The sequence below is a fragment of the Glycine soja genome, chromosome 2, assembly GCF_004193775.1.
Source record: "Glycine soja cultivar W05 chromosome 2, ASM419377v2, whole genome shotgun sequence".
NCBI classification, from domain to species: Eukaryota; Viridiplantae; Streptophyta; class Magnoliopsida; order Fabales; family Fabaceae; genus Glycine; species Glycine soja.
In genome coordinates, this window is record NC_041003.1 from 42592960 (window position 1) to 42613536 (window position 20577).

At 31.9% G+C, this 20577-nt stretch overlaps 2 protein-coding genes across 2 annotated transcripts; one reads left to right on the forward strand and one right to left on the reverse strand.

Moving 5' to 3' along the window:
* The first annotated feature begins 2978 nt into the window (after positions 1 to 2978).
* On the forward strand, positions 2979 to 7567 carry LOC114395789 (glycine-rich domain-containing protein 2-like). The gene is made up of 8 exons (XM_028357635.1): positions 2979 to 3377; positions 4296 to 4413; positions 4534 to 4791; positions 5084 to 5542; positions 5679 to 6211; positions 6593 to 6788; positions 6919 to 7071; positions 7182 to 7567. Exons 1-8 carry the CDS (start codon positions 3217 to 3219, stop codon positions 7290 to 7292), a joined length of 1989 nt encoding a protein of 662 aa, XP_028213436.1. The 5' UTR covers positions 2979 to 3216; the 3' UTR covers positions 7293 to 7567.
* A 979-nt stretch (positions 7568 to 8546) lies between these two features.
* On the reverse strand, positions 8547 to 9626 carry LOC114376497. The gene has a single exon (XM_028334651.1). The coding sequence runs from the start codon at positions 9624 to 9626 to the stop codon at positions 8547 to 8549; it is 1080 nt and encodes a 359-aa protein (XP_028190452.1).
* Positions 9627 to 20577: the final 10951 nt, after the last annotated feature.

Here is a 20577-nt window from a genome sequence, read left to right on the forward strand (position 1 = left end):
AATATGCGGTTTGGTTTTGTTTGGTTTGGATTTTCAGCTAGAAATCGAAACCGAACCAAACTGTTGGGTTTTTATAAAAAAAAACCAAATTAATCTGAAAACTCGCGGTTTGGTTTGAATTTCAGTTTTTTTTTGTGGTTTGTGGTTTTTCGTTTGGATTGGTTCGGTTTTGAACATCCCTAATTAAGAGTAACCTCTCAAATTCCTTCTTAGAAAGTCTGATATGCTGATAATTAAATTTGAGTTTTTCTCTTTTTTTTTATTAATTTGTCAGTATCTTATATTTTTTTTTTTGGAAGGATTTAACTATTTATTCATTAATTAATGAGAAAATACAAAAATTTAGTCGATCAATTTTATAAAATCAGAAATTTTGGTATTTCTATCAAATTTAAAAAGTGTTAATCAATAAAAAATTAATCTGGTGTAACTCAAATTAAGTGATGTGACACAAGATTATTTGTTTAATCTAGGTTATCATCCATGTTAATGTCTTAATAGTTAAGACTTATAATTTGGTAGAAGGGTCAAGATTGTAGATATTACAAAAGTGGAGACTAAATGTATATTTTAAAACAGGAGGACCGAAATTAAGGATTTAAAAAATAGAAATATCAAATTGCACTTAAATACAAAATAAGAAGGATTTGACAAATGAAATTCAAACGTCAAAACACTTCTATCCTTATATCTTTTTTCGAGTTGCTTAAATTTCTCTCTTATTTAGCTTATAAAAAAGGGATAAATAATTATTTTAATCTTTGAATATATAAATTGATAACAAGTTAATCTTTTAAAAAATGAATATTTTGATTTAATTTTTAAATGTATAAAAAATATGAAACAATTATGTTCTACATATAATTTTAATTTTGTAAAACTATTTTGTTATTAAATTATAATATTTTAAAATTAATTTAATGTTAATTTTATTTGTTAATAATTAATTTTACATTAAGTTATATGTATAGCATCATTATCGCAATTTTACACATTCAAATACTAAATCGAAATTTTTGTTCCATCTCATGTTATATTATCATTGGAATAAAAATGATAATTTATTATCTTTTTTATTGTTATAAATTTTGACTGCCTACTCATTTTTTCCCTAGCATGTCGTGTTAAACAAAGATACATAAAAATGAGAAGCTTGTGATGATGATACTCTGATTGGCCAGTTCACACTCCCTCGTGCCTTTTCAAATTACGTCTCTCTGTTTATGTTTTCAACCATCACCACTTGTCCCATGTTTTTGTCCTCAATTTTCATCCTATAATTTACTATGACAAGTGTATGGGCAAAAAATACTAGTTAACATTTTCATCCTCTTTCATGTGTAAGACCTCAAAACTCTTTTCAAAGGGCTTAAAGTGGTGCTCTATTGAGCTTTGTTAAACTTTGATACTTTTGCTTCATAAAATCTCATATATTTTGGAACTATTCTTATTAAGGATGGTCTTCAAAATGGTTTGATCAATAGCCTAAAATGAATAATTCTTAACTTTCAAGCATTTTAGCTATTGTTCAACAACTGACTTTCTCTATGCTTAAGTAAGCTTTGTTCCGTTTACTGTGGCAGAGATTTCATTCTTATTTAGACTCTTAACATTCCTTTGATCAAAGCAAGTTTTCCACAAAGAATGACTAACAATCATAATGACCATCAAACTTAGAAATATCTATCGAACAAAAATAGTTTTAAAGTCATACCTCAATTTTTTTTCTTCTTAAGAAAATTGCAATTTCTTTTCTTTTCAAACAAATCTCACGATAGAGATGTTAGAGGTATAAGCGGGTGGGTTTGAATTGAGTTTGATCAAACTCATAATTCAATCCAATCAAATTTAAATGAGTTATTTGGGTTGGTTTTTTAAGAAAAAAATAAAACTCAACCCAAACTAATATGTTTGTAAACATTTTGGGTTGAGTTAGGTCAACAAGTCAAAACATTTAATTTTATTTATTTATTTTTTAAATGCAATATTTTTATAAGTTAAAATTTTTATTAAATGAATTAGACACAACTATTTTTTGTTAAATTTTTTATTAAAAAAAATTGTAATATTGTGATATCCCACTTCACTCCACTCATTCATATCTATTTATCTATCCATGAGAGATGGAAAATCAAGCATATCATATTCGAGATAAAGAGTTTCAATAAGTACATTTAGAATATTTTTAGAAACCCATATGAAGTGACTTCAACTAATAAAACTCTTGTTGCTTTAATCCTAAAAGTTAAAGATGTGTTGATACTTACTTAATTCAAGTGGATAAGTCTATGTAATCAATAGTCAATAGTATTTGATTTTAAAAAAAAAATTAAAAATATATATTATATTTACATATACTAATAATTTAATACAAATTAATATGTCAATCCGTGATCCAGCCCAAATTCAATGAATTTGATTGATTCAGCTTAAGTTTGATCCAAACACAAATTATCTAGTCCAAACTGTTTGAATCAATTTGGGTTCACAAATGACCCACAATCATTTACACTCATAGAAGATCTTATATGAGACTTTGTTCAACTCTAGACTAGTAAATTGGAAAACTTTGTAAAATAAAAATTAAACTAAAAATAACTTTAAACAAGTTGTGTCTCAGAATTTTTAAACATAAAGATTAAGTATGCTTTAGATTTATAATAAATAATTATATAGAGATATAAAATTAGTTTTAATAGTTGATAATTTTAAAAATACTAAAATTCATTTTAGAAATAAAAGAAAAAAGATAAGAATTTAAGATTTTTTTTTTAAAAAAATTCGTTAAAGATTTTTTTCTAAAAAAATCTGTCAATTTTTTTTAATAAAAAACTATAGTGAAATTATAATTCTTAAAAATACTACAGTATCATCCAAAATACTGTTTTTTTTTGGTGAATCATCCAAAATACTTAATCTATATAGAAAAAGATATTTAATGTAATCCAAATTATCAAATATTATGATCCTAGTTTCCGCGTAGCGTATGAAGTTTCAATTCAAGACTTTTATTCGTTCTAACCCGGTGACCGGCGCAGAATAAGAGAGGAAATTCATACAACTTGGCGGCCAAGGAGGAAAAAGAAACAGAAAAAGGAAAGGAACTTTCGTTGCGAAGTTGATTCAAAAGTTTTAATTTTTAAACAGCAGCTACCATGATCTCTTTGTCCTGCAGAGTTATGAATTTGATGTTGAAGCAGCAATAATTATCTTAGCATGGAGACAGAGCAAGAATTGGAATGGGCTGAAGCCCAGAACATGGTGTTCTTAAGCGAAGACCTCGTGGCCACGGCTAAGCAACAGCTTCTGTTTCTGGCAGAGGTTGATAGGAATCGTTGCCTTTATGATGGTCCAGTTTTACACAGAGCTAACTACAGGTTATGTATAATTACTCTCACCACAAAAACACTTAGTTACTTCTTGAAATTGAATTTATACCTGTCAATAAGTTTAGTTTCTAACATTACAACGTTGTCATTTACATTTCTCATCTCTTTTCTATTTTCTCCTTCTTCCCTATTTCTCTTCTGCCAAAGACGCCCTTATTCTTAAAATTGCTACCTTTTATAAATTATTGAATGTTGATGAATTCAATATGTGTATTTTCTCTTTTAAATTTATAGGTTCTATATTTAAAATTAAGTTTGATACTTAGGTTCCCTTAACGACTGAGGTGGGGTTTGATCTTCAACATGAGAATAGAGTTGTGACCCGAGATACCACTTTATTCCAAAATGAGTAGACCTAGTGGAAGAGGCTTAGCTAGGTGTTAAATTGAAGCTTCATATGCCTATATATTCCTGCTGATTATAAAAAAAAATCATTATTTTTGTTTTTAACTACTAAATGACATTGGCAATTATTTTAATCCTAAAATTATAAAACTAAAGATTAAAATAATTTATGTTAATTCATGCAGAAGAGATATCCACGTTTAATTTTGTCTTGACCCGGGATTACTTTTGGAAGAAGATATCTATAGTTCTATACGGAACCAAAAAATAATAATTGACGTTTGACAATTTTAATGATAGAAATAATAATTTTATAATTTTAAAGACTAAATTAATTAGTGCTCAGTATTTTTAGGTACTAATTGATGTACTTAATTAGTGCTCAGTATTTTTAGGTACTAATTGATGTACTCTTACCAAGTTTTTCATAGGCATGTAACTGAACTTCTATATCTGTCAGTGTCTGCAATCTCATGTTTTCTCTGTTGTAAGTTGACCTTTATTTCTAAAGGTTGTGCTTTAATTATTAGTGTTTGTGCATGTCTTTGTTCATCAATGTAGGTATAAATATTGTTGGCTTCCTTTACTAGCCAAACATGCTGAGTCACATGTGACACAAGACCCTTTTGTTGTTCCTCTTGACTGTGAATGGATTTGGCACTGTCATAGGCTTAATCCGGTAAGCTTGAGCATCAAAACCAAAACCGCACATACTTCTTAACTCATTTGTGAACTTGTTTTCTGAAAAAAAATTGTTGTAATTACCGAACCCTTCAATATGTGTGCACATGTTTGTCAGGTGCGTTACAAAACAGACTGCATGGAACTGTATGGGAGAATACTAGGTGATCGGAATGTGGTATCTTCAACTCAGGGAACCAGCAAAGAGGAAAGTGAAAAACTCTGGGAGACAATGTATCCAAGTGAGCCATATGAACTTGATCTAAACAATGACTCAATGCAAAATTTTGCTGAAAATTTCTTGGAAGCCAAACAAAGTAGCACCGACTATGATCTGATTTCAGCAGTTAAAAGGCAGACCACTTTCTTCTATCAGGTAATTAAGAAATTTAGATTTAGAGTAACATGTCTTGTCAATTCCTAACCTACAAACTGTACTATAAACAAATAAGCTAGTATCAAATGCTCTTAATTACTAGTTGGCCATACATTTTATTTCTAACAAATTACTGAGTATGTGTAGTAGAGTAAATTAGTTTTTGAGTAACATTTCAATCAAAGGGTGACTTGTATTCAAATAAAGTATATATTGAAATTACTCTATCAATAAAACGACTGAAAACTGTACCAGTTTATGCTTAACCATTAGTCTCCAACTTTAATTACAGGTTTCAAGGCCTTATTGGAATGATGATACTTTTCTTGAAGGAGCTGTGGCCAGATACAAGGGGTTTCTGCATTTGATCAAGAGGAATAGAGAGAGGCATGTAAGCTGCTTTTGTGTTCCAACTTATGACATTGACCTAATCTGGCACTCTCATCAATTGCATCCTGTGTCTTACTGTAACGATCTAGTGGCAATTATGGGCACAATACTAGAACATAATGACATGGATTCTGATCGGACCAAGGGCCAAAAGCTGGATGCTGGCTTTTCTGAAACCACCACACAGTGGGAAGAGACATTTGGTTCAAGATACTGGAAAGCAGGAGCAATGTACAGTGGTAGTCCACCATCACCTATTACTGTTGATAAGTATAAAATAGATGCTATACACAAAATCTCAGCTCCATCCAATAAGACAAACCAGAATGTGATTCAGCTTCCACAGAAAATGCTTGTGCAGGTAACCTCCAATAATTTTTTTCCCTGCTATTTTCTTTGTTACATGAGAAGACACTAGCAACTGTAACTTGTCACATGTATTTTTGGTCATCAACAGTTGTTAGTTGTAACATTTTGAGTTCATGACTCTTATTCAGGTGATGCTTGAGATTGTTGATGTGAGAAACTTACCTTTGGGGCATACAGGCAAGCTACTTGTATCCTTCAACAAGAAACAAGAAGACGTGCTTTTCAATACCAAGAAGCAATTATGCATTTCCTCAGAGTCACAAGGGAAACAAGTTGCTGTTTTCCAATGTGAAAGTAATGGAGAGTTAGTTCTTGAACTCATTTCTCGCCCAAGTTTCAATTTTAGAGGAGTAAGGCCAGCCAAAGTATTGGGAAAAACTTCAATCAATCTGGGGGATTTGCAAGATGTAGCATCTAAATTGCCAAAAGAGAAGTGGTTAGATTTGACATCTACAGTCAATTGGTCAAAGCCTATTGGTATTCGCATTGGTTTGTCTTTAACTCCTCCAGTTTCGGCACCATATGAGTTGCACTTTGTTTCTATGTATCCATTCAAAGGAAGTTATTTTTCCTTCCTGCTTCCAAGAAAGTTCCAGCAAACAAAATGTTGGACAAATGTTGTGGATGAAGCTGGCAATGAGATCATTCACATCCAGAAAGGGTAAGCCAAACTGACATGTGGAATTTAGAATATCATTAGCTGAGTTGTTTAGTAGTTAAGAATGTTGAACCAGGAATTCATGTTTTACCATGTGACTGTTAGATTAAACAGATGGGTCTGGTATCATTACTATGTGATTAGTGAAAGAGTTTTTCTTGCATCCTACTAACAAGTTCTTATTCAGATAAGACAATTAACTTAAATACGAGACAGTATTGATATTCTAAATACTGCCATATATAAGATTTGTGTAGTTTTTATTGAAGATATTGTGAATTGTCTAGCATTTGTCTGCACTTGCTTAATTTTTGGGTCACCTGCTTGGACACTAAGCTTCATGCTCCCTTGACATTTTTTTTCTCATTTTGTTTTTGCAAATAGTAACTTGTCAAATGAGAAGACAAAGAGTAGTATCAATAAAGAAGTGATTGGCAGGACTGCATCCGGTGAAACTCATCTTCTTGCAGAGTTAAAAGGAACAATGTGGTCTATGATGAACTCTGACTGGATGCTACAGATAAAAAAGACCAGCGCTGAAGATCATAAACGTGTATTTGAACTCACAGGCACTCGGAAGGTAACCTTGTTATTCTTGTCTTTAGATTCTTAAATCTATACCTAGTGTAGACTGTAGAGTTCTTGTGCTAGACATGCATTCATCTAAGGTTCAATATTATGTTCATCTTAACATTGGTGTTTTTTCCCAGGTGATTATTTTTCCAGGTAGAAAATTGGAGTATGGAACAAGATACTACCGAAATGAAAAAGGAAATTGCTTCATGACAGCAGTAGAATTCTCTGGAACACATCCTTATGGAAAAGCAGTGGCTTTGATGGATTTGGCAAATGGATTTCTGGAGGTATTGTACTTGTTCAGCAAAAAACAGCACCATTTATTATTGATTTATCTTCTTCATACCTAACATCACTAGTTTGTGTCTGTTTTAAAATTTGTTTGTTTGGTGAACAGATCAAGGAAGAGTGGCTGGTCTTGCCTGCCTTATTGTCTGCATTTGTTCTCTCTAATAATTTTCCTGATTTCAGTAATGAGACTGAGAAGGCGAATGGGACTAATGCATAAAAGAAAACCAGAAAAGCTGCCGAAAAATACAGTTGGCAAATGTTATGTTACGTTCCTTTCCTCTAGAAAAATCCCAGGATAGGAAACTGGTCCATAGTGACTACTATTTAATGTGCCTCGTTTGTCGGCCAAGCACACTTTATACAATAAAAAAATTCTTGGAAGTTTAGACAATAGACCTGTGTACGGTAGGGTCACTTTTTAAGGTACTAACACCTTGGTGTAATCAGTTTTAGACTTTAGTTTTAACTTTGACACAAATCATTTGTAGCGGATTTTATGTTGTTGGGTTTGGCTTAAAGAATAAAAATAAAGAATATGAAAATAATTTATATATATATATATATATATATTTAAATTAAAGTGAAATGTAAAAAAGATATGAGTTTCACATGATATCCACAAACTTTTTCTTATATTTTTTTCTTCTCTTTCTAAATCAAACACAACATTACAATATTCAAGACCAACTAATCTAGCTTATAATGTATCTACCTTACCCAATTATGTACCCGTAAAAACTAAAAAAGTGTCGCCAGAATTTTAAATAAATAAAGGTATTATTCTTTTTTGTAGAAGGGACATTGTCCCGCTGCACAGCACAAAGATATATGCATTCTAAAATATTTTATCAAATCCAGTTGGAATTCATGTTATTTTATCTTTTCTGTCTCTGAAAGGACAAAAGTGATTTCAACCCCCAAGCGTGTGTTGTGTTGTTTATGGAATTATGGGTTCGCCAAAGTCCAAACTATTGTATTTTTTTTTCCTATTATATTATATCAAAATATAAACGAGAACTTGGTTTAGAAAAATATATACTATTATTAACGAGAATATTAATTTCTCTTGCCTATCAATGGCAGACAAGCATTACGTCAAAAACATTGAGCTAGTCAGACACAGAACATCATACTTTTTAGTTATACCTTTGTTAATGGTTTAATTTTATACTATCAAGAAAAAAGAGCACAATAAACAATTAGCGACAAACATGGATGGAACACAATGAAAAATTGCAAGAATAAAGGAGACAATTAGTCAATCAATCACTGATACGAAAATCAGCAATGTACTGATTTGAAAGTAATTACACTTCCAAAAACAATTCCTGAACTGAATTCCTCCACTTCACCACCTATGCACAAGAAACAATGCCCAAACCAATATTCCAAACAAGTTAAAAAAAAAAACTGAAAAACCAATATCAGTACCCGAGCACTATGCCACAAAAACGAACAAATGAAACGACCTTTATATCCTTCCGTCACCACCGTGCACCGCCGCACCAACCTTCGAATGCGAAACCGGACCGGGTGCGTGAACCAGATAAACCGGTTGACCAACCGGCCCAGTAACGGGCCGAACCGCTTGAAACATTCCAGAAGGAGTCTGAATGAGATAAATCTCATTCCCCGTAGTAGCAAACGCCAGCGAATAACCCGCGTTATTATTATTCCTCTCCTGCATGAACGACACCGTTCCAGTAACCGAACCAGGATGAACGAATTGCGCGTGTGCGTGTGCGTGTGCATGCGCCACTAACGGCGTCATTTTCTCCGCGTTCTTCTGGGCATAACAGTCGCCCCCGCCGTTAACGCCGTAAACCCTACCCTTATTGTTATTATCATCTTCCTCTATCTTCATTTTCCGTTGCAGAAGTTGTTTACTGTTGTTCTCATTCTCAATCTGAGGTTCGGCTTCACGATCCTCGGGAAAACACTCCGAGTCCTTCGCCAGAGCATCCTCCGCCGCCGGCTTGTCGAGTCCGAACAGAAAATCCGGATTCGCCGTCGCCGGAGGCGGCGGCGGAGAATCTTCTGGAACGTGAACGGAATTGAGAGCGTCGACGAACCACTGGCGCTCGGATTTGGATTCGGTTGGAGCGAAATTGCAGTTGTTGTGGAGAGGGAAGAGGAAGAGACGGAGGCGCGCAGGTCTAGGTGAGGCGCGGGAGAGGCGATCGTACTCGATCATCATCTGGTGGAGGTCGTCGTCGTTGGTGACGGAGATCAAGGCGTCGAGATCTTCCCCGGGGAGCTGGTACTTGAAGAAGGAGAGGTTGGAGGGGGTGTTGTTGGCGAGGGAGGAGAGCTTGGCGATGAGGGAGGGGAACTTGACGTGGCGGTCGACGGCGAGGATCTTGGTGTCGCCGGAGACGTAGGTGAGGTGGTTGTCGTGGGGGCGGGGCTGGATGCTGCCACCGAAGCTGCACATGAGCTTGACCTTGGGAGGGGCGTCGTCCAAGGAAGGCTGGCGGCGGTGGTGGTGGTGGTTGTTGTTGTTGTCGGCGTCGGGGTCGCGGGAGCGAGGGGAGGAGTCGCGGGAATCCATAGAGGAGGTGCTAGGGTTTCGGAGGGAATTGGGGAAATGAATTTGAAGAGAGTGTGTGGGAGTGGACTCAGTGGAGTGGTTGTTGGAAGAGTGTGGGTTTACATATTATGGTAGGCATGATGGGGAGCAAAGGGGGACGAAGAAAAAAAAAAAGTGACAGATTCAGCTGAGTTGGATGCCCATTAATTATATGCCGCGTGAGGTTAGTTTAATACTCATGTATATATATAGTATCGAAAAAAAAAAAAGCCAAAAATCGTAAATTTGATCCCATAATTTGTTTCCAATTTTGATTTTGGTTCTCTTTTAAGAAATAATGCATTTCATCTTCTATGATGTCGAAATCCAATTAGAATATGACACGTCACAACCATTCTCCAATAAGAACGACGTCATAGTCAGCATTCTATTGTAATAGTTAACAAGATTATTGAATAAAATAGGAGGATAAAATTTGTCAATCATTTTAAAAGAGGACCAAAATTGAAATTGAAGATAAATTGGATGATCAATAATTTTTTCAAAAAAAAAAGTTTATGTATGTGTATATAGTAATCCCTTTGTTACTATATATAAAATTAATTATTTATTTCATCCGAATTAAGAAAATATTATTTTAATTAATAATAATAAATTTATTTTAAATTTATACTTTTTTTTAAAATGATTTATTATTAATAATTTTTCAATATATTTTATTTTTCTTTTAATAAATGAGTTTTAATTTAAAAATAATCAATGTAGATTGAATATTATAAAAAGAAGATATTATTTCAAACTTAATCTTATAAGCAATCAAAAGATTATAACAATTCACTGTTTAACCAATTAAAGTTAAACTCCTTAACATATCTATATAGTATATTTTGCTGGAAACAAAAATATGAATGTACTTCATATTTTATCATATTAATAACTAATAATGAAAAATGAATACAAAAGTGTATACCACATTCGTCTTATGCTTTTTATTCCTTATAAAATTGTTAACTTTAGATTCTACTAATTTATTTCTCATGTAAACTTTTGATGATCATATCAAAGTTTAACTCAATTAATTAAATATAAATATATTATTATAAATCTTTTTGGTATTTATCTTTGATTCTTAAACATAAAAAAATAACCATATTATTATTATTATTTAATTATAAATAGTCATAAGTTTGTTAAGTTTTTAATAATTGTCTTAAATCAATTTAAAAAATTTAATTAGTTAATAATATAAAAGTAAAAATATAAAATTTAGTTTCAGTTTAAAAGGCACGTACAATAGTGTAATTTTTTTTCATTATTAATTCATAAAAAATCATTTGAGATATGACTTTTGAAGTAGTAATTATTTAAAAGCCAATAAATTTATCATATAAGTTGGCTTATGATCAATGATAATATAATTTTTTATATTTTTACTATTTATAAATTATAGTATACAGTATAATAAATTTATTAATTTGTAATAGCCATATTAAAAAACATATACAAAATAATTTTAAATTAATTAATTATAGAAAAACTTAAACTAATAATACACTAAATTCTATAATAATACTTTTCTACCTAATACGTTATGTGTATAAGTCAATGACCTAAAAACATAGAATGTTATTTTATTAAAAAATAGAAAGTTTTTATTTTAGATTTGATTCATTTTATTTAGACGGATTAAAATTATTAAAAAAATCCCTTTAAGTTATAGAGAAAAAGGGTTATATATTATAGTAAGAAGTTTTACATAATTATTTAATCTCAATTTAACATGTATGCTAAACTTGATGATGATTTTTAAAATTATTATTTTAAAATAACTGAAATGGTGACGTGTGATTGGATAACGATATAAAATTATTTTATATTTTCAATTAAATTTTAGTTATAACATAAATAGATTTCAAAGATTTAAATTTGACACTACAAATTAAATTATAATGATTTTTTTTGACATAAAGTTATAATGATCTTCTATGAGTTAATTTTCGATTTCAATATAAAAATACGTTTTTATTTTTAGCTCATTATCCTAGTATCTATATGCATAATATAAAAGATCCAATAAATTTATTGAAGATTTTTTTATATATTTATGAAAAAAATATTTTAAAATGCATTTGATTTTAAATTTTGATAAAAATTAATTTTAAACAATTAATATTTAAATTTCGTATTTATATTTAAAACTAATATTTCACAAGTAAAATGAAAAAATAAACATGATATTGATGATTTATGTATCTTAAGTCAATTTTATTTAATACAAATTTAAAAGCTTATGTATATTTAAGACCAACTATTTTAAGATGAGGCTACTTTCAAATTCAACGGCATTTGTGAAAAATATCAAAATATATTATGTTGTATGGCATTCCTTCACCGTGATTCCGAAGCATGAAAGAAGTTAACAAAAGGATACACATAAATCAATTAAATATTTTGAATGATATATTAACATTTAAATCACTATTTTTTAATAATACTCCATCCATTAATCAATTAATTAACTATCATCCCAAAAAAAATGTATATTGTCTAATAAGTTATTATATGAAATGAATTTAATTAGAATGTATTGGAAAATATATTATTATTTAATGACTAAGAGAGCCTTACCTGATGTGTGAGTTATTGTAAATTTATTGGTATCTTTAGTAAAAAAAAATTTATTGATATTTATCTTTAATATTTGAATAAAAATTATTATTATTATTCAATTATAATTTATCATGTATTAAAATTTATATTTGAGATAATTTAAATTAAGGCTAATTTCAAATCACATATCACAAAAATGAATGAATTATCTTATATCACATATTGTGAATCTTTGAGTTATGTCACTGCCTCAATAAGAGGTTTATTAAAAAAAAAATATAAGAGATTTGTATTGATATAAAGAGGGATAAGAGGGAAGCTAACTAAGAAATTTTATAGATTTTTTTTTTATAAAAAAAAGAAAAAATAAAGGTAAGTAATAAATGAAAGTTTAATAAGCATATATATTAACAATGCAAATTTTTTATATTCTCAATCAGTAAAAATTAATCATATATATGAATTTTGAATAATTATTATAAAGATAAACAAATTATTCATACATAGTGAATGGAAATATGCAAGACTTTTCTTAATTATATATAAAATTATTTTAAATTATTATTTTTAAAAAAAATTGAGTTTTAGTTTAGAAAAAGATAAAAAAAAAATAAATGAAAAGATATATTAGATTAAGAAAATTAAGTATATAAATAAAGAAAAAGGAAAGATAATTCAAGATGGATATGGTTGAGATTTTGGGAGAGATTTTTAGCTAGTTTTAGGAGTAGTATATGAAATACATTTCTAAAGAAAAAGAAAATAGAATATTAAAAATGTTTAATTAAGATATTTTTGAAATCATGTATTAAAAGTGGTAGAATGAAGAGACACTCAAAATATGACTCGATAGAGTGTCAAAAATATGTTGTAGTTGTTAGCACATACTTACCTTAAAGTCAAGAGAATCATTGTACAATAACAATAACAATACACTTTTTTTATTTTTTTAAGAGAGAAATGCTAACGTCGCTCTATTTGACACTCTTTCTAAAACTCTTATGTGATTTTTAACAATTTTCAACTAATCAGATAAAGAGTGTTGGAAAGACAGTGTTAGAGACAATGTTGCTAGCATTTATCTTTTTAATATCATCAAAGTTTCTCATGATTCCACTAATAAAGAGTAAAACAAACTGCCAAAGTATGTTTTTAGTTCCTACAAAATTGGTAAAGTTTATTTTTGGTCGTTATAAATTTTTTTGTTTATTTTTTGTCCTTGTAAAATCAAAATATGTGATTTTTTGGCCCAAAGTTAGGTGTGGTGAAATTCGATCCTACGTTCTGTTTGAGTTTCCACATCAGCCACTCCGTTAGGCATCTGAACATCAACATGTGTTAAGTTTTCATTGGTTTTATTGAGGTTGCACGTTGACCACTTCGTGGTTGTTGTTTGGAAGCCAACAACAATTTCATTTTCGTTTGTAAGCCAAAGTAGATGAAGATTCGTGTTAGAGAGAGGTTCCTAAGAGAGAATTTATAGTGGTTCCAAGTAGTTCAACCTGGTTATATTGGTGGTCCCAAACATGAAGAAGGTAATTTTTTTTTAGTTTTACAGTCTGTTTGGGATTTTTTCGTGGTTTCTCGAATTCAAAATGGGTTAAGGTTAGTAGGTTTTGAGGGAGGTTAGGATTCATGTGTGTTCTAGGTGTGATTGGGGTTGTGCGAGATCAAAATGGATGGTTTAAGGGGTTAGGGTTTTTCTGAACACGAATTGGGTAGTGGTGGTGGGAGCTCAAATTTTGTATGATTTGAACAATTTGGGGTATGGTTCGTTTTGAATGTAAATTGTGTAGTGATGTGTGGGTTCAAATTCTGTACGGTTAAGTTTTGAATTTTTTTTTCTATGTTTGACCTTTGTATTTTATTTATGTTGTGGCATTTGATTTGATGATAGTTGACATTATAATTTTGTTGAACATGGATAAGGATGAGATTTTCTATTGTAGTTCACTTGATGGAGGCATGGGTATATAAACTGACATTGAAGTGGGAGGGTAAAAGGAGCATGCTTATCATAATCTTCATATTGACACATGGTCATACTTTGAAATTTTGTGGCTGATGAAGGGCCTTAAATATAGTGTTACTAGTGGGATTAAAATATTTTGAAAAGGAAAATATGTTGATTATGACTCCCTAAGAGATTTGGTGACTGATCAAGACACACTGGATTGGGCAAACTATGCTTTGGAGCATAAATGTGAAGATCATATTTATATGGTGCCTGGTGTTTCTTAACATGAAGAAGTTAGTGGATTTTATATGTTAGAACATACACCAACATCCCTAATTCTGAAAACTACAATGAAGTGACCAATAATGTTGTCAATAAGGAAGTAATCAATGGTTAAGATTTTGTTGAAGTGTATTTTGAAGGTTATGATTTTGACTTAGAGTATGGTATAAATGATGTTTTTGAATGGGATGTTGGTCTAGATAATGGTCAGTCATTTGTGAAGCAGAAACCAAATAAGAAGGTGGTTGTTGAGGATCCTTTTGAGATGCCTAGTGACAATGAAGTCGACCCACCACATTTGTATACACATCCTAAATTTAGGGAAATGTATCATTTAGAGATTGGTTATGACATTAAAGAGTTATATGTTGGATTTCCCCTACGGTTACTTTTTGTTCTACTTTTTCTTCGTACAAATATATTAAAGGGAAATCCGGTTTACTGGAAAGCGCATCGAATAGTCAAGTATTTAAAAATTAAAACGGATGAATCCGAGTATCGAACACAGGGAACTAATGTTAGCCTAAGTTAAGTTCAGAAATGAAGCATTGTTGAGAGAACATGTATGATTGATAATTTCAAACAGAATTTAAACTAAACATTTATGCTAAAAACTATAAAATGCAAAGTAAGTAAAAGTGACAGTAGTACGTAGAAATGTTGGGTCTTTCTAACAAACAAGCTAATGCATATAAATATATTTATCTAATCAATCATGCTCTTGTGTTCTATGTTGTAGCCTAAATTACTAAACCTCAATCCCTCGTCAGATCGAATCAATCCAAGCTTCGTCCTCAGATCCCTCTTGTTGGACTAGGCCCAATTTAGACGACCCTCTTAGGTTTAGACTAACTTAAACTGAGTTTCGTCCGTAGATCCCTCTTGTAAGACTAGACTCAGCTCAAGCATCTTACGAAAGTTTAGCCTAATTTAGCCTAAGCTTCGTCCGTAGATCCCTCTTTTAAGACTAGGCCTAGACTAAACAACATTATTGTAACAACATAATTAAAACCAAAACTTAATCTGCAGATCCCTCTTGTAAGACTAAGTTTCAATCCTGCTTCAATCAAGTTCTAAGGCAATAGTACATTTCCCAATGCTAAAGTCACCTAACTATGCACACAAATGGATGATCAGACCAAAAGCATACAAACATTAAGCATTGAAGGAAGCATTGAACACATAAAACATAATCAATTAGATATTAAGTATTTACATCAGCTGTTCATTAGAAATCCCCAACTAGGGTGTTTAGCCAACCATTACAGAAGAAACCCTAACAATAATAAGCTTACAAAACCTAGGTATCTCTGCAAAAGTTGCTCCTCTTGCTGCCTCCAGAACTCTATTCCCGAAATAGGCACTGTGGTGTGTTGTGGAATTCTGTGCCCTGGCCCTTCTTCAAGTTCTTACCTTAATTCTGCACAAGATAGGCTTTAAATAGGCTTTGAATTCGCGACATTGTGCTTAGCGCCACCCTCGCGCTTAGTGCGAGTAAGTGGGTTTGAGCTTAGCGCCAGTTCGTGCACTGAGCCTGGCTGAAGACAACTGCTGCGCTTAGCGCACTGATCTCGCGCTTAGTGCGCGACCTTGATATTGATGCCCTGCCAAATTCTTCTATTGCGCTAAGCGCGCTGAAATTGCGCTTAGCGGTGAATGCGCGCTTAGCCCACTGATGAGCTAAGCTCAACTGTCACTTTTGGCACTCTTTGACTTAACCTCTTTTTCACCTGAAATTGCACATATTTCACCATTAAATCCAATGGACATATTCTAGAGACAACTTTATCCATAAAACAAAATTTATTTACAAAAAATCACTACAAAATAACCAAAAATTGGGGAACTATACAAGTTTTGGAAAATGATTTCTATACAAAAGTTAGTCGTATAAGGCGACTAACATTATACAATATGTTGAATCAGAGGATGAAACTACAAAGCCAAAAAACAAATATCCAAAGTTCAGGAAAGAGAACGTGTGCAAGGATTTTAAATGAAAATTAGGAATGCAATTTACCTCTTTGAAAGATTTCAAAGAAGGCATAATGGAGTTTTCTGTGTTGAATAATTATCAAGTAAACTTTCCCAAAAATGATCATTTAAGGTTTAGGGCAATGTGCAAGACTAAGGAGTGTCCATTTCATGCATTTGTATCAAAAGTGGGAGAAAAATTTACCTTTTGATTGAAGACCTTGGAACTGAAGCACACATGTGCTAGAGTATGTTACAACAAAAAAACTAAAACAAGATGAGTTGTAAAGGTTCTAGTTGACAAATTTAGAACAAGTGAAAGGTTCACATTGACACATATTATTCAAGAGATAAAGCCCACTTATGGTATTGGAATAACTAGATCTTGTGCAATCACTACTAGGAAAATAACATCCGAACAAATTGAAGGTAATGCAATGAAGCAATACTCATTACTTAAGAGGTACAATGATGAAGTCAGATCTAGAAATGAAAATAATACATTTAAGATTTATGTAAACAAACCTATTCTTACGATGCCGCCATTATTTTGGTCCATTTATATGTGTTTGACTGCTTGCAAAAAAGGATTTGTAGAAGGTTGCAAACCTTTCATTGGGGTAGATGGTTGTCACCATGGACCAAATATGGTGGACAGTTGCTTGTAGCTGTGGCCAGAGATGCTAATGATCAATATTTTCCATTAGCCTTTGCTGTTGTGGAAATTGAAACCAAAGAGAGTTGGAAATGGTTTTTGACACTGCTATTTGGTGACATTGGAGACCTTGAGACCAACAGATGGGTGCTTATTTCTGACAGACAAAAGGTAAGTTAGTGTTCATTATTGACTGCAATTATATTATTCTTATTTTTTGTTTTAATGTTGTACAATGTTACATAGGGACTGATTAATGCATTTGAGGAATTAGATGACAAAATTGAACATAGGTTTTACCTTAGGCATATGTATGAAAATTTCAAAAAAATATTTAGAGGAGAAGTTGTGCCTAGGGACTTGGTGATGACTGTTTCAAAAGCTACATATATGGAGGCATAGAAGAGAAAATGAACCAGATCAAAGAGATCAACAACAAGGCATGAGTGGCTCACTACCGAATTCCTTAAGAAGACATGGTGTAAGCATGCTTTTAGTGTGTACTCTAAGTGTGATGTTGTTATGAATAACTTGTGTGAGTGTTTTAATAGTGTCATTCTACTAGTAAGAGATAAGCCAAAAATTGCTATGCTTGATTGGATTAGGACTTATTTGATGACTAGATTCAATTTTATAAGGGAGAAAATGAGTAATTTTGAGGGAAACCTGATTCCCAGACCTATGAAAAGGTTAGATTGGGAGGTTGAAAAGGCTAAAAGTTGGTTTATTGAGCATGTTGGAGAATTTTTGTTTAAGGTAACACATACATTGTTCACAAAGAAGTTCATTTTGAATCTAACAACTAGGAATTGTTCTTGTAATTTTCGGGAATTGGTTGGGATACCTTGTAGGCATGTTGTTTCAGCAATATAGTATAATAGGGAGAAATCGGTTAATTATGTTGATGCCTACTATCACATACAATCATATGTTAAAAGTTATAGTCAGACAATGAGTCCTATTAATGGTGAAAACAGATGGCCAAAGGAAACTGTTGACCCTATTATGCCTCTTAATTACAAAGTTAAGCTTGGAAGACCAAAAAAATTGAGCCATATAAAGATCCAAGACTAACTAAAATGAGGAGAGAAAATACCAAGAATAAGTGAAAAAGGTGCCAAAAATATGGACACAATACTAGGACTTGCGAAGAACAACCACAAGGGGTTGCATCTAAAGTGTCAAATGTTGGATCTCAAGTTCCAACAAAAGCATAAGAGGCTAGATCTGAAGTCCTAATTGTTGGATCTCAAGTCCCAACAAAAGCACATGTTGCATGTGGCATACCTACACAAGGATCACAAGTTGGGAGTAAGTCTACAAAGCATCAAAGCCAGACAATGCCAAGGGCAGCTACTCAGCCTGCGAAATCAAAGCCAGCTATTGAAGGAAAACAAAATCAACCATCAAACAAGGTATTTCAAAATCAGTCATTAATTGGTTTATATATTTGGTGCTTCTAGAAATTGGTTTGAACTAGTTTTAACATTATAAATTGGTTTACTTGAAACAGGCAAAGGAAATTTGAAAATCTGCTACTCATGACAAAAAAACAACAATGAAAAAGGCATATCTTTAATGGTACTTGTGATCCTAGCTTTTGTAAGAAATTAAGTCTTGGGAAATTACTAACAAATATGATGTTGGGTGATAAAAAAGTTGTTTTATGAATTGCATGACAAATCTGAAATAATTTGGTAACTTATGCTTACTTCCATGTTTGTGCAGGTTATTGAAGAGAAGAAAAAAGGTGGAAATATGGAGAGAGTTGGTGGTTCTGTTACTGCCTCATCTCATATGAATGACAATCAAATTGGTTGATTGATATGTGGGCAATTCTACACAAGTTTTTTTTTGGGAATGTATAAAGGGAATCTTATGTTAGTGCTGCATTTGGTTGTATTCACTGGGGTCTTTTTTTGGGTTAAATATAGTATTGGAATCTTATGTGTAGTCTTTTGATGGATACCCAAAATCAAAACACTATTATATTTTGCTTTTTGACTAGAAAATTGCATATTATATTATGTAATGGGATTATTATCAATGTTAAAGTTTGTTTGCAATGATTTAATATAGCAAATTACTTTGTCCAACTAATTTTGTTGAATATAAATGAATACATGGATAAATGCTATTAATTTTCTCCAACTTACTTTCTCATACTCAAGTAGGTAGGGAACTTTTAATTTATTTACAACAACTTCTGAAACTTGCAAGTGCAACTAATTTAACCAATTGTTTCATTACTTTAATGGGAAAAATCATTTGTTTTTTAATGTTCAAATTGCTAAATTTCAATATGAGAATGAAATTTGAATTGAAACATTAAATTGAAATTGTTTACGAGATTACATTAAATTGAAACACTAACATGATTTGTTTGTTACAAACACATTACATTTATACACTAACATCATCACAAAAGCAACTAACATTCCTAACTTTATGACAAAAGCAACACTAATATCGTTTGCGCCAGCAACACAGTGACATTAACCCCCTTACACCAACCCATTAACACTTAACATTGGCACTTCAAAAGAAAAATTAGAACCATGGCCAATAACTTTGAGCAACCCATGACCAAAACATCAATCAACATGTATAGAAAGTTTCTTTTGCAGTTTGTTATTCTTCCTTTCAGTCTCCTCTAATTGCTACAAATGCTGATGCTTTATTTTTTGTTCACTCCTTTGAAATGTGCCTTGTATTGCATCAAAAGGTTAAATGTGTAAAGGTAATGGGGCATTTAAGAAAGGCTACCAAAATGAAAGCAAAGACACTAAGAATTTAATTCTTAGTGAGCAACTGGGTGGTTGGTTGCTCATTGTTGGGGCAGAGGTGGAAGTACACCTCGGTGAAAAATAAAAAACGAGCCTCATTTTCATCACCTTCTATGTTCAACATTCATAGAAGCACTTTTTAACACCTACTACAAATGACAATGTCTACCACCTTCCATCACTTGCTCTATCACGACCTTCATAGCTTCCAGATCTTTCCATGGCAAAAAGAAGAAGCATCGTGGGTAACCAAATGCCAAGGTTTTTAGTGTACACGAAAAAAAGACAATAATGATGTGGGAAACAAAATACATGTGTCTATTCTTTAGCGAGATAGTCTGACAACACGTAGGATCGATTTTTACCATACCTAACTTCGGGCCAAAAGATCACATATTTTGGTTTTACAAGAATAAAAAACAGATAAAATATTTTATAGGGATGAAAAATAAACATTACCAATTTTGTAGGGACTAAAAACATATTTTTGCCAAAATAAAATTATTAAATGAGATTCATGTAACTTTTTTAACAGTAAATTATTAAATTCCATCCGAAGTTAGGTGTAATTTGATTCCATGGAATTCATATTGTCGCCTTCCATAGGAAAATGCATAATACGTGAGCCTTTGTGGTTTACATTTTTCATACACACCATAGTTGTTCTCCACCAGAGACTCCCACGTAATAAAAAGGCATGGAGGCTCC